Below are 15,565 nucleotides of genomic sequence, written 5' to 3'. Positions count from 1 at the left end.
CCTTTAACGATCTTTGCCGAAACTACATAAATCTCGCGCCGTAGACGATTTGCACGTTCGTCCATCCAACGTGTAACGATATATCGGTAGCAAGATAGTTTCTGTCATTTTTCTTTTTATTTAGACGCGATTAGAATTTATATACTAATATGGACGATATTATATAATGTGGACGAATATCTGTGTGATTGGCATTCTGTCTGTGATTGGAATTAGTGCACATTCTGTTTCCGACGAAGGTAAGTGAGAGTCGAACACTTGAACACGAAAATTTGCCAAAGAACGTCGTCATCTTTGTTCACCTAGATTCATATTCACGAACTTCTGGTTTTTAAATAATTAGATTAAACGTTACACTTCTGGCAATCTCTGGTATTTTATACATTTCCTGCTATAAATTGTCTCCTTTTTTTACTTACTTAGAGAAGTCAATGCAACGTTCGATTCGCCACGAGAACGAATTATTTTCGGAATTTTCATTGTCCCTATTTGTCGTGCACTTGACACGGCTAAAATTTTGTTCATAATTTTTCTCTTTTTTTTTTTTTGATGCGTGAGAAATTATCACGTTAACGCAAACGCCTTGTAGAACTGTAGAAATCATCATCGTCCATATCTTATTTGCCACCCACATCTCTTTGAGACAATTGGCATCTTCAGATTACTTCGTTGTACATTGTTAATCAAATTTCAATTACAATTACGATCTACTATTTCCTTATTTTGTTATACCACAATTTTAAGAAACGAACACGTAAGTAGAATAATATTCCACGTATGATGACGGAGAAGAAAACCTTCATTTTTATAGTACAATTGTTCTAGTCTACTTTTTGTTGCAAGCATCTCAAATTTTATCGACTGTATGCTTAGTATCTAGATATATTTGTACAAAGAAAGAAAGAGCGATGCTTCTGACGCATCCTGTGTCAGAGTAATTCAGCACGCTGCTAGCAAATATCGTTTCGATTTCACAGTTTTGCCATGGTCCTTGGGAAAAGCCCTGCACGCGAAGAAACTGCCGTATGCGTACCGTGCATCGTATAACTGCAAAAATATAGGCCATTTTCCGGATGTCCACAACTGCAAGCGATTTTATCAGTGTAACAGCTTCTTCGGACTACCTTTTGTTCAAAATGTTTTTGAGTGCGAGAATAATCTGGTATTCTCGATCAGCACAGAAACCTGTGTAACGCCCGAACAGAGCGGCAGATCGGAATGCCAGAAAAGAGTTGCACCATCCGCAGAAGGGAAACCACAACCGCCGGCTTCGCTTCAGAAACCACTGAAGGAAACTAAAGCACCACCTACAAAAGCAAAATTAAAATCAACACCAACGCCAAAACCACAATCACAAACATCTAGAAAACCGCTAAAGAAGACTGCTATACCACCGTCCCCACAACCTTCTCCGTCATCTTCACCACCATCTCCAAAACCGCAACCAGAACCACAACCGCTGCATTCATTAATTTCCCAACCGCCACAGGATCCTCTATCCCCAGCTGAACTGCAACCGAAAGACGAGTCAAAACCGGGGCCGAAACCAGAAACATCGTTGCTCAGTGTCACTGAACCGCTCGCACAATGGCATCAAGGTATAGTAATCTTCGCGATATATGTATTTCTCATTTTCCTATTTTATCATCCTTACGTATCATGCAGTGATTATAACAACCATTTATATCGTTATAAAAAGAAGCTTTCTGCGTGTTGACGCGTTAGAAATAGTTAAATGGTTATGCAGACGCGATTCTACTATGTTTGAGATTAAGATTTTGGTCAAATTGAAGCAAGAGGGTCTTTCTCATCGCCGACTGTGATGGAAATTTTTCTAATTCTTTCATTGATACGTATAAACAATGGTAAAGATAAAAATTGAGCGGTCGGATTCCGATAGCTTAAGAAAAAAAAAAAAAAAAAAAGAAAAACATGTTGAAAAGAGAAAACATCGGCGAGTAGTTCGTAATTACTAATTATTGGGAAAATATTATGCACGGCTGCACTGCATCGTATCACTGAATGGTACGCAGCAATGATATAATACGAAAGTGTGCAACAAACGGATACTGATCTAATAATCATAGCTTAAACTGAAACACCATGAGACAATATTTTACATTTATCACTACGGACTGAACCAAGGATAAAATATGCTTTATCCCTTGATAGGGCTTTCGATCGATTCGCTTGCTCGTGTGCATCAATTTTAATGCTTTTGTAATATATGATCAATTTTACTATTTCACTACGCACAGAATCCAAACACTAGATATGTGGTATATACTATCTTTTTTATAGAATCATCGAACTAGAAATTTAAATTGTCTGTCGAAGGGCGATGGTAGTATAATTCCAGTTGCACTTTTATTATAGCACGTTGATGTTTGTAAATCAGATTAATTGCCTAAGTAAAATACATCCTGCCAAAAATAAGTGTCCGAATATTATTGAACGGTAGTGTATCTTGAAAGTTATTGTAACCTCGTATTCGATGAAGCTATCGTGACGCATCGCGACGTTTGTGTCCGTAAGTTTATACGACACAATCAGAAATACAAAGATCTTTATCGTTTATAGATTATTACTATGACGATTCATCTCAGTGTAATTCAAATTTTCACAGCTTCAAAACCCAACTCTGCAATTTTGAAACCCAACGGCACAGCTCTGGAACCCAATGCCACAACTGTGAAATCCACTGCCAAAACTTTAGAATCCACCGCCATAACTTTGAAGCGCAAAGGCCTAACACCGGAACCTATCGCCACAACTTTGGAATCAATCGCCAAAACTTTGAAACCTACCACTACAATTTTAAAACCCAACATCACAGAAGATACACCTCAAACAATTTTGCAAATTAACAAATCTACAGTTGGAACCTCGAATCCAAACATCGCAAAAGACATACCGGAACAAACTCCTGAAATCGAGAAGCCTGTCATTCCTGATACGAAACCCAACGTGACAAAAGGGCTCTTTGGACAAATTTCTAAAGCTGTGGAAACCGTCGACGTAACTTCGCAACCCAGCATCACAGAAAACATATCTGAACAAGTTCCTGAAACCGAGGGAGCCATCGTCGCAACTTCCAAACCCAACATCACAGAGGGTATAACTGAACAGAACCCTGAACTCGATAAACCTATCGTCGCAGTTGTGAAACCAAATATCACGAAAAAGATAGTTGAAAAAATTCCTGAAATTGTGAAATTTACCGTCAAAACTACGCCACCCACAATCCCGGAAGACATACGTCAACAAATTCCTAAAATCGATAAACCTGTCATCGCAACTTCAACACCTACAGCCATAGAGAGTATATCTGAACAAGTTCCTGAAAGCGAGAAACCCGTCATTTCAGATATGAAACCCAACGTCACAAAAGGGCTATTTGGACAAAATTATGAAACTGTGCAATCTGCCGTCAGAACTTCGACACCTATCATTACAGACGAGCTACTTAAAGAAATTACTGAAATTGAAGAACACGCTACCGGGACTTTGAAATTGAACGTTACAGAGGGCGTACCTGAACAAATTCCTGAAATTGAGCAACTTGTCGACAGAACTTCGGAGCCCAACATCACAGAGGAAATATCTGAAAAAATTCCTAAAATTGAGGACGCCGTTGACGGAAATTCGCAACCTAACATCACAGAGGCCATAACTGAACAAGTTCCTAAATCTAAGAAAGCCGACGAAGGAACATCGATTCTCAACACCACAGAGGGAATGTCTGAAAAAATTCCTAAAATTGAGGACGCCGTTGACGGAAATTCGCAACCTAACATCACAGAGGCCATAACTGAACAAGTTCCTAAATCTAAGAAAATCGACGACGCAACATCGATTCTCTACACCACAGAGGGAATGTCTGAAAAACTTCCTGAAATTGAGGAAGCCGTCGACGGAAATTCACAACCTAACATCACAGAGACCATAACTGTACAAGTTCCTAAATCTAAGAAAATCGACGACGCAACATCGATTCTCAACACCACAGAGGGAATGTCTGAAAAACTTCCTGAAATTGAGGAAGCCGTCGACGGAAATTCGCGACCTAACATCACAGAGGGCATATCTGAACATATGCCTCAATCTGAAGAAGCCATCAACGCAACTTCGAACCCCAACATCGCAGAGGGAATAACTGAACAGAGTCCTCAATCGAAAGAAGCCACCCACGAAACTTCGATCCCCAACATCCCAGAGGGAATATCTGAAAAAATTCCTGAAATTGAGAAAGCTGTCGATGGAACTTTAGCACCTAACATCACAGAGGACATATCTGAACAGATTCCTCAATCTGAAGAAGCCATCAACGGAACTTCGAACCCGGACATCGCAGGGGGCATGTCTGAACAGACTCCTCAATCGAAAGAAGCCACCCACAAAACTATGATCCCCAACATCCCAGCGGGAATATCTGAGAAAATTCCTGAAATTGAGAAAGCTGTCGATGGAACTTTAGCACCTAACATCACAGAGGACATATCTGAACAGATTCCTCAATCTGAAGAGGCCATCAACGCAACTTCGAACCCCAACATCGCAGAGGGAATAACTGAACAGAGTCCTCAATCGAAAGAAGCCACCCACGAAACTATGATCCCCAACATCCCAGAGGGAATATCTGAAAAAATTCCTGAAATTGAGAAAGCTGTCGATGGAACTTTAGCACCTAATATTACAGGGAGCATATCTGAACAGACTCCTCGATCTAAAGAAGCAGACCACAAAACTTCGATGCCCAACATCACAGAGGGAACATCTGAAAAAATTCCTGAATTTGAAAAAGCTGTCGATGGAACTTCGGAGCCCAACATAATAGAAGGGCTATTTGGAGAAATTGTTGGATCGGAGAAACCTGCAGTCGGAACTTCGAACCCCAAAATCACAGAGGGTACATCTGAAAAAATTCCTGAAAATGGGGAAGCTGTCGATGGAACTTCGGAGCCCAACATAATAGAAGGGCTATTTGGAGAAATTGTTGGATCGGAGAAACCTGCAGTCGGAACTTCGAACCCCAACATCGCAGAGGGAATAACTGAACAGAGTCCTCAATCGAAAGCAGCCGCCCACGAAACTTCGATCCCCAACATCCCGCAGGGAATATCTGAAAAAATTCCTGAATTAGAGGAAGCTATCGATGGAACTTTGGCACCTAATATTACAGGGGGCATATCTGAACAGACTCCTCGATCTAAAGAAGCCGACCACGAAACTTCGATGCCCAACATCACAGAGGGTATATCTGAAAAACTTCCTGAATTTGAGGAAGCTGTCGATGTAACTTTAGCACCTAACATCACAGAGGGCATATCTGAACAGACTTCTCAATCTAAAGAAGCCAACCACGAAACTTCGATGCCCAATATCACAGAGGGAATATCTGAAAAAATTCCTGAAAATGGGGAAGCTGTCGATGGAACTTCGGAGCCCAACATAATAGAAGGGCTATTTGGAGAAATTGTTGGATCGGAGAAACCTGCAGTCGGAACTTCGAACCCCAAAATCACAGGGGGTACATCTGAAAAAATTCCTGAAATTGTGGAAGCTGCCAAAGGAACTTTAGCACCTAACATCACACAGGGAATATCTGCACAGACTTCTCAATCTAAAGAAGCCGACCACGAAACTTCGATACCCAACATCACAGAAGCAATATCTGAACAGACTCCTCGATATAAAGAAGCCGACCACGAAACTTCGATGCCCAACATCACAGAGGGAATATCTGAAAAAATTCCTGAAAGTGGGGTAGCTGTCGATGGAACTTCGGAGCCCAACATAATAGAAGGGCTATTTGGAGAAATTGTTGGATCGGAGAAACCTGCAGTCGGAACTTCGAACCCCAAAATCACAGAGGGTACATCTGAAAAAATTCCTGAAATTGAGAAAGCTGTCGATGGAACTTTAGCACCTAACATCACACAGGGAATATCTGCACAGACTTCTCAATCTAAAGAAGCCGACCATGAAACTTCGATACCCAACATCACAGAGGCAATATCTGAACAGACTCCTCGATATAAAGAAGCCGACCACGAAACTTCGATGCCCAACATCACAGAGGAAATATCTGAAAAAATTCCTGAAAGTGGGGTAGCTGTCGATGGAACTTCGGAGCCCAACATAATAGAAGGGCTATTTGGAGAAATTGTTGGATCGGAGAAACCTGCAGTCGGAACTTCGAACCCCAAAATCACAGAGGGTACATCTGAAAAAATTCCTGAAATTGTGGAAGCTGCCGAAGGAACTTCGGCATCTAACATCACAGAGGGCATATCTGAACATATGCCTCAATCTGAAGAAGCCATCAACGCAACTTCGAACCCCAACATCGCAGAGGGAATAACTGAACAGAGTCCTCAATCGAAAGAAGCCGCCCACGAAACTTCGATCCCCAACATCCTGCAGGGAATATCTGAAAAAATTCCTGAATTAGAGGAAGCTATCGATGGAACTTTGGCACCTAATATTACAGGGGGAATATCTAAACAGACTCCTCAATCTAAAGAAACCGACCACGAAGCTTCGATCCCCAACATCCCGGTGGGAATATCTGAAAAAATTCCTGAAATGGAGGAAGCTATCGATGGAACTTCAGCACCTAATATTACAGGGGGCATATCTGAACAGATTCCTCAATTTGAAGAAGGCATCAACGGAACTTCGAACCCGAACATCGCAGGGGGCATATCTGAACAGACTCCTCGATCTAAGGAAGCCGCCCACGAAACTTCGATCTCCAACATCCCGCAGGGAATATCTGAAAAAGTTCCTAAAATTGAGGAAGCCGTTAACGGAACTTCAAAACCCAACATTACAGAAAACATATCTGAACAAATTCCTGAAATGGAGGAGCCTGTCATTGAAACTTCGCAACCTAACATCACAGGAGTACTATATGATGATGTTGCTGAAGCGGGGAGAGAGAATGCCACGAATGTTGCGTTATCGATAACCCCGGATTCCTTGCCCAAGGGAATCAATGAACAACAAGATTGTGTCAAAGAGGGTTTCTTCCCTGATTCCGAGGATTGTTCGAAATTTTATAGATGCGTACTATACGGAGATTCGTTGGTTAGGTACCAGTTCTCTTGTCCCTTTGGAACGTTTTGGGACGATCAGCTGGAAACTTGCAATTTCCCAAAGAGAATTAAGTCCAAGGGTTTATGCAAACGTCGGATGTACGCTGCATCGCTAGTACCTGAATTTTCAAAGTTCAAAATTGAAGACAGTCCTGATATTGGCAATCTAAGCGTAGATAGGTTCTGTGTCATTTGTCCAAGTGGTTTTCGGCGACATCCGAATTTCTGCAATATATTTTATCAGTGTGTTAATAACGACGATATGATGGTGAATATTATACCGTTTGCGTGTCCAAGAGGCTCCGTCTTTGACGAGGAAAAATTGTTGTGCTCATCAGGAACAGACGATTGCGCGAAAGTTTCACTTCACAAACTGCCTGATTCGATTACAATCGTAAGCATCTCTATTTTGCTTTTCTCCTTTCTCTAAAATATGCACGATGAAATATGATTCACAAATGTATTTGAACACTTATAGAAGACTTTCATAAATATGTGTATATGTATTACGTTATACATGAATCGCCGTAATGAGACCTAACTATTATAATTGTATTGATAAAAGTTGAGGTTAATCTTCGTTTTGAGGCACGTCGAATTTCCATTTATTTTTAATCAAAATTTGTATTTCGTTTCTGATTTGTAGAACCCAGGAATACTAGTTTGAAAGCTTCCTAGAGCTAGTTTGAAAGAAGTTTATTATTTTAAAAGTTGCATGCATATAGGTTTATCCATATTGCATATAAAGTTTATGCTATTGCTTTAGTCGTATCTCATTATTAGACGGTGGATTTTTATGCATTTATTTTAAAGTACAAAAGTGTACAGAACGCATAGAATATGTCTATATATATAAAATAGCCGAAATATAGTAGTCGTTACAATTGTAATAAGTAAAATAATTGTCTCTCTAAGTAAGTTCGTAATTGTATGCATAGAAAAATATGAATTTGCAGAAATATCCGCAGTTTACCTATTACAGGGTTAATGAAATTTCAAAATATTTCATATAATACACATAATATATACATAAATATGTTCTATGGTAGATGTTTAAATACTTTCGTGAGTCACTAAATGTATTTCTCGTACTTACCACTTCTCTTGTTTTTTCAGATAAACCGCTTAAATGAGGCATTATGTACAAGCGAGGGTCGGTTCCCATATGATGAACCTTGTTCGAGCAAATATTTCAAATGTATACGTAACGAACGAGGAGCACTCGAAGGATATCTACTAGATTGTCCGTCGAAATATGCGTACTCACCAGTTTCGGGTAATTGCGTACCTTCAGAGACATATCCATATTGCGCAAACTATTATTAAATTAACGATAATATTGAATCTTAATCACTTTTTAATTTTACACTTGTCGCAATTTGGTGATTGCTGTAACGTGTTGGAGTTTAAAAATATCTACTTTTTGACTCAAATTTAATAGTTTTTATATATTTTGTCCACTTAATATATTTTATGTTATTTTATTTTTACGATTACGCTTGCGTTGCGCTCAACGAGATCCGATATATCGATATACGTACAGCCGAGGTATCGACATATCCATGAATCTATAGCATTAGATACATGTTTTCACTTAGTTGAATACTTACCACAACGTCAACATGTTTTATAAGTTTCATAAGTAATTTATAGTTTCTTAAATAAAAAATGCAATGAACACGTTACCGTGAGATTTACTGAAATCAATATAAAGAGCGATGACTTCCAATTAATAACGCATTTTAACAACATAGAAGATAACCTATAAATTGTTGCTCCAAGATAATTTAAGCTTATAGAGATTAAGTACGAAATTGGTTGATAGCGGTCACCTTTATATTCCATTGTTCGAAAGAATTTCTTTAAGAGGCATTAAGCAGCAGGAAGACTAACAATGTATGTGGTGCAATGTTCTGGTTTCTTATCAAAACAACTGAGTTCGAATTGCATTCGGAATGGAACCAGGTTAGCATCTTCTTTTGGTCAGTACGAGAACTATGGAAAATTTTGTGAATATCGCAATAGAGTAGCATTGTGGTTGAAACAACAAAGCGGTCAGGTAGCCAAAGTTTGTGCCAGACAGTTTGAATTCATTGCTGCACAACGTATTCGAAGGAGCTTGCAGATATTTCATTTATATACACGAATATGGGACGAGGTAGCACTTAAGGAATTTATGAAAAATTGGAAACGTCGTACAATGAGGAATGCTAGATATTTTCTAACGAGCAGCATTGGTGTAACTGTGTACAATTGGGACCGTGAAAGAATAAACGAAGAAGAACTCAACAGGTATAGTAGATGGTCCTTTGCAAATTAATAGCTTCGCAACAATTAGAAGGCTCCAATATGTATATTGTATTTATTGAGAGTAAAAACAGGTATAGGTTTCGTATCTAAAAATACAGAAATTTATTGCTCAAAATATTAGTTGATCATAAATTTACAACACAGTTGAAGAAGTGATTTGATTTTAATTAATTTTTAGTTGATTTTTGTTGTTAGTCTATCAAATATTTGAGTGGAACTAATTGTTTATTGCAGTTGCCTTTCAGTTTCTTTTTCCTCTTTTATATCTCTTTTTAAGTTGTTAATTAGGAAAAACAAGTTAATTTGTTACTAGAATTGTTATTCTCTTAAATATAATAACTATATTTGTAAATCCCATATATCTTATGCATTACTTGATTTGTGATAAAGATAAATAATCACAGTTGATTTTATTATGTTTTTTTACTAACTTATTAACTTTGAACATCAGAACTTTTAAGAGAAAACTTAATTAACAGATTAAGAATTACAAATCCATCAAAATGTTCCATTAACATTGGTTATTTTATCTTTTATGCTTATTAGCTGTAGACAGGATATCGAAAAAATTCACAAATTAAGGGACATTACAGTTATTTGCCCAAAATGTCACCTAAGAATTATGATAGACGCTCAGCAACCTGGCATAAAATATTGCACATGCTATGGCAATAAATTTAATGCTACTTCCAATCAAGATCGTACGTAATATTTGGTTCTTTTGAACATCAGTTTGTCTATTGGTGAACATATCTGTAACTGATATATTCCTTTTTTGATTTCAGCGGAGGGATGGAGACCGTACATAGAACGGCAAGATATGCTCATTTGGAGGAGGGAAGAACCAAACTCTGGGGGATTATTTGCATATAAAGTATATGGTACATTTTCGGATGTTACTGCTGAAGACTTTCTGCAAACCCAGATAGATCTGGATTACAGGAAGAAGTGGGATTTAACTGCCCGAGAATTAAAAATTATAGATACAGACCCAAAATTGGAAAAGTCTGTTGATAATGGTACTGATATTATATATTGGGAAACGATATGGCCAGTATGTAATAACTCACGCAATGTGAAAACTATTTATAACACTGATCACCCAATCTTATTGTTTAAATTTTAACACTCTGTTATGTTTAATTTTAGAGATTATTTACAAACAGAGACTATGTATATCAACGACGATGGATTATGGACAAAGAAAAACAGTTAATCGTAATTATAAGTAAAGTAACAGAACATCCTAATGCACCTGCCAAACCAGGAATATACAGGTATCATAAATATCTCGGTCATTTTTGCTCATTTTTTACAACGTAGATGCTACATATACAGAATAATATATATATATATATATATATATATATATATATATATATATATATATATATATATATATATATATATATTACACACACACACGCGCGCGCGCGCGCATGTATATGTATACGATATCGTTAAGTCACTTGATCGGTATTTTTTAGTTTTATATTTCATTATGGAATCGCCTAGCTCGATAAAAGTACATACTTGGATTGCCAATATTATAAAAGTAAATGTAAAAGTAGGAGAAAAGTTTTAATGGATTCTTTGCTATTATTAAATAATCTGATCTGTGTATACGTAACAGGGTCACAACATATTGGTCGTACATGGTGATAAGGCCTTATACAGAATTCCATCAACCAGGCATCGAATTTGGATTGACCTACTTTGATGATCCTGGTGTGAATATTCCATCTGCTATTACTGCTTGGGTTGCAATGTCAGGTATTACAGAAAATAGGAAAACGAAGACAAACTCCACTTTTTTATATTACAACTTATCTTTGTATTTATAAATCCCTAGGATTGCCAGACTTTTTAATTCGTATGAGGCAAGCGTCGAAAAATTATCAAAATTATAAATCTGCAAAAGAGAGTACAAATATTTCTAATGCTACTCATATTTCTTCGAGCGACGAGAATGTTTCTAAGCGAAACGCGGAGGAAGATAACATACAAAACGATAAAGAGACTGAAATAGTGAGCGAAAGAGATACGATGGAATGTCATCTTGTTGAAGAAGTTGAGACTTTGACGTTCCCAGAAACGCAAGAATGCGACGAGAGCGACGAAGATATAGATAGTACAGCAGATACAACCGACGAAGGCAGGAGCTTATTACATTATTTTTTTTTTACAAAGTTATTTGTCTGACAAATAATTGCAATATATTTGAAATAATGAAATTGGTTTTGGCCAATAGAAAGTCTGTAACATGACGTTGTACGGGCAGAATGGTAATGTAACGATCGCGATCGCGATACAAAGATACAGGTACGAATGAGTGGATACATTGGATCACCGGGGTTGCATCGAAGATGATACCGAGCATGAAATGTGCTTTTATCAAATTAGAAGAATTTTGGAAATTGACAAGTAGCGTTTTGTTTTTGTGGTATTCTTTATTGCAACAAACACGAGACTGATCATATTCGTAGTTAGTTTCATTTACACTATTCATTGTATAGTACAAAAGAAAAATATAGGAAGAAAAATGTATTCAGTCGTAAAAAAATGTAAGGTAAATTACAATTTGTACATGATCTTTTTGTCTACATAATTTTACACAGCCAAAATGCTATGTTGTATTTATGTACACTGGGGGTAGTAAAAATATAAATAGTTGCATAAAATATGGAGAATTAATTTTCTACAAGTTCATATATCTGAATTTGTTATGTACAGTTATATATATATATATATGTGTGTCTATATAATGAAATCAATTCACATTCATTACTTATATAAATTGTAAATAATCTGTGCAATGTAACATACATCTTAATGTAGTACACATCTTAATATAATACACAATAATCTAGTATATTATATAAGACGTTTGCAATATCATGCAAAAGAAGCATGTAAATGTTTTATATTTTAATATTTCGTGCCAATCTCAGGAGAAAATATCGTGGAAACAAAGCTTTGTATTGTGTACTTGAAATTGTTCAACAACTTTGTTCCCATCTGTGTATTACTTCCATTTAACAATACTGTGTTTCAAGTATTTCTACCTCAATACAACTTTTTGATATTAAAAGGACTAGTCTTCTACACTATGTCCTCTGTTATGACACTACTCAAAAATGTATCACCTTCCTCGTCGATTTGAAAATAAACTTCCTCTGGTAATTGTTTTGGTTGAGATTTAAAACCAAAACAGTCTGGATCATGACATTTCTGATACATCATTTTATTTTTTAAATTTACGATCCATAAAACATTGTTACTTTTATGACATCTGCCAATATTTTCACAGTACCTATTAGCAAAAAAAAAGTAATAATTGCTTTTTACGATTATCATTGCACAACCGAAGGGGGGGGGGGGATTTTTCATGTAAAAAAGTAGATCAAAACATAGAATAAAATGTGTTCACATGAGACTTCCTTTATAGGAAAATACAAATTTTTAAAAAATTCGTTAAGCAAGCATGCATTTATATAGCAACAACCCACTTCTTTATTTGTGCTCAATCTGATGAGTCACCACTATTACTATTTATCGTTATAAACGACGTCAATCAAGACTTGGTATCATTCTAAATACATACCATCATAAATAATTTATTTATATTAATTATTTACATAACACTGAAAATATTGCCCTTGATATATATAGAATTGAATCTGTAGACTACTTGTATAGTGAATTACAATTACATGAATTGATAATAATTGATGTGTTTAAATTCTTCATTTCTTCCAATGCTTCTGTGATACATATTTATTAGATAATGACGATTTCGGTTATTTTTAAAATGAGCTATTTTTATTACGATATATATAAAAATAAAGAATAAAGCGGTAATACTATGCTTATTTAATTCACTGAGCAACAATCTGGCTGCAACATCATGGATGATATTTCCAGCACTTTGTAAGTTACTAGAATAATCTAAGTACTGAAACTTATGGCATGAATTGAAATTATACTAATTTTATATTCACATATACTGTACTTATAAATACAAAAATGAATAAGCACAGCTAATCAGAATTAGTGAATGAAATAATATGTTTCTAAGTATAGGTATTTAACAAATTTCTAAATCTTTTTTGTCCAAAAATGGAGCCACATATGAAAAAATTTAATTGTAGATTTTTAACTTACTTTTTTACTTTTTTTTATCGTGATTTTAGAATAATCTGATATAAAAAATTGTAAATACCTGTATCCCACAGTTTCATAGACCAATATTTTTGCATATTCATAATGTTTACATACACGTATCTTTCCAGGAGATATTAAATTGTTAACATATTTATCTAACATTGGAAAGTTTGAACAGGCACTACCATTTTCCTGATAACTGCATTGTTGTACTCTATCCTTAAAACAATTCGTATTTGGTACACAGTTTCCAGACCATTCCAGTAATATCAAGCCTTTCTTCATATCAAAATACGATATCAAAGAATCTAGAAATATGCTTAATTCGTTATCATTATATGCACTAGAACAAATATATTTACAATCATTTGAGACCACCAGATTTGATTGTTTCCCCCACTTGGTGGATTTATATATTCTAAAATGCCTATTCTTAGTATAAACTGCAGTGTCGACAAACAGTCTTTTTCCTTTCTTTGTTTCAACAATTAATCCTTCAAGTTGCATTCTATCAAAGCAGGTTAAAATATCGTGTTGCTTTTCCTTAGATGAAACATAATCCAAAATATCCATGCATATAGATTTTACCAATCTACCAACATGATAATTATCTCTAAAGGCTACATCTCTAATATTAAATATAACATGTCTGCTAAATTTTTCGTTAGTACTTGAATCTAGATTGATTACGTTGTATCTGTTGCATATTATACGCCAGTGTTTAAGCAAGTACATGCAAAAAATATCAATTAATATATTTGTCATAGACGGTCCATCATGTTCAGAGTTTAGTTCGATCGAATACTCTAAATCCAAATATAATCGACAAGGCTGATTTTCTGGAATTATCTGAATTTAAATGTAAATTTATTGCATCGTTTCTATGTGTATCTTAAATACCATCAAATGCAACGAAACGTTATCGATAACATACCTCGTAAGAGCATCTTCTTTCTGCCGGGAGATGCTCGTAATGCCACCAATATATTTCAGGATGAGCTACTATGAATTTACGATAACCATTACATTCCTGATAAACAAACGTGCAAAGCATATTGTAATCGTTACTCTCTTTCGAAGCTGTGTTAAGCGCATCCACTTGTTTATCAAATTTCATCCAAAAGTCGGGCGGCCTTAAAATGCTTGATGGCATTTTTCGATGCTTCTTCACCCACGTTTTAGATACCTTTCTCTCACAATTTGTTTCTCGTTTTTCCACCTTCTCGACCGTTTCGCTGTCGTAAAATTTCTGAAAATCGATTCCGCTCATGTTTAATTTTAAGTCAAAATTTTAAGAGTACACAACATTTAATCATAGACGCATAAGCATTAATCAGTAGAGATGGCGGGAACTACTACTTGTGAATTTATGAATGACAGCGATTCGATCGCAATCGTTCCCAATCACAATGATTTTCCACAGTAATTTGTGGTTTTTTGTGATCGCTTCTAATTGGTGGAGAAATGTTTTTTGCACGCATCACATAACCTGTATATTTTACATTAACGACACTAAATGTATATTACGATTTTAAAATCGAGAGGAAGGATTAATATTTTACTCTTTAAGATATAAGATAAAGAAAAGGAAATTGAATTATTTTTAATATCAAATAAAGCAAATTTATTTATATGAAGAAAACGTAACGTAATTTTGAACTAACATTATACGCAAGCTATATTGTAGTATTTTATAAGAAATAATTTAATCAAGATCAAGAAATACTATCGCATTGAATAATTTTACTCAAGATTAAAAAATCGATTGTGAATAAAGTAAGATCACGACCATGATCGTCATTTTGCGCCCACTGCTAGAAGTTGATAAATAACTGTTAGTGATTTTGTACGCCATCTTTATGCGCAAGCGACAAAGCACTGTTTGGCGCCAAAATATATCCATAAATTAGCCCATCTGTGTGAGACGAAACTGTATGTTGTTTCTCGTGGCTTTTCGTCTATTATTAAGATAGACAAATAAATTAAGAAAT

At 35.9% G+C, this 15,565-nt stretch overlaps 4 protein-coding genes across 6 annotated transcripts in view; 3 read left to right on the top strand and 1 right to left on the bottom strand.

The window, feature by feature from the left end:
* The first annotated feature begins 35 nt into the window (after positions 1-35).
* On the top strand, positions 36-8,778 carry LOC117230796 (titin homolog). The gene is made up of 10 exons (XM_033488583.1): positions 36-239; positions 978-1,598; positions 2,627-3,771; positions 4,456-4,899; positions 5,107-5,244; positions 5,314-5,427; positions 5,614-5,741; positions 6,225-6,529; positions 6,668-7,494; positions 8,217-8,778. Exons 1-10 carry the CDS (start codon positions 167-169, stop codon positions 8,424-8,426), a joined length of 4,005 nt encoding a protein of 1,334 aa, XP_033344474.1. The 5' UTR covers positions 36-166; the 3' UTR covers positions 8,427-8,778.
* LOC117230797 (stAR-related lipid transfer protein 7, mitochondrial-like) lies at positions 8,685-12,091 on the top strand. 2 transcript variants are annotated; one of them, XM_033488585.1, is made up of 7 exons: positions 8,685-9,392; positions 9,957-10,111; positions 10,196-10,464; positions 10,560-10,687; positions 11,044-11,183; positions 11,263-11,565; positions 11,662-12,091. In XM_033488585.1, exons 1-7 carry the CDS (start codon positions 8,995-8,997, stop codon positions 11,670-11,672), a joined length of 1,404 nt encoding a protein of 467 aa, XP_033344476.1. In that variant the 5' UTR covers positions 8,685-8,994; the 3' UTR covers positions 11,673-12,091. The 2 variants fall into 2 exon arrangements, with proteins under 2 accessions (XP_033344476.1, XP_033344475.1); XM_033488584.1 differs by having other exon boundaries at positions 8,995-9,392; positions 11,263-12,091.
* On the bottom strand, positions 11,852-15,387 carry LOC117230798 (DNA-directed primase/polymerase protein-like). Its single transcript, XM_033488586.1, has 3 exons — positions 14,509-15,387; positions 13,633-14,423; positions 11,852-12,723 (listed from the first exon to the last, which is right to left on the bottom strand). Exons 1-3 carry the CDS (start codon positions 14,842-14,844, stop codon positions 12,513-12,515), a joined length of 1,338 nt encoding a protein of 445 aa, XP_033344477.1. The 5' UTR covers positions 14,845-15,387; the 3' UTR covers positions 11,852-12,512.
* LOC117230795 (atrial natriuretic peptide receptor 1-like) overlaps positions 12,721-15,565 on the top strand; it is a 37,603-nt gene continuing 34,758 nt past the window's right edge. For both annotated transcript variants that reach the window (XM_033488579.1, XM_033488577.1), the window contains exon 1: positions 12,721-13,340. The gene's annotated coding sequence lies outside the window, so the exon portion shown is untranslated. The remainder of the gene's footprint in view (positions 13,341-15,565) is intronic.

The sequence above is a fragment of the Bombus vosnesenskii genome, unplaced genomic scaffold (genome assembly GCF_011952255.1).
Source record: "Bombus vosnesenskii isolate JDL3184/JDL3185 unplaced genomic scaffold, Bvos_JDL3184-5_v1.1 scf7180000013267, whole genome shotgun sequence".
Lineage (NCBI taxonomy): Eukaryota > Metazoa > Arthropoda > Insecta > Hymenoptera > Apidae > Bombus > Bombus vosnesenskii.
This window is presented reverse-complemented; position numbering and strand designations above follow the sequence as displayed.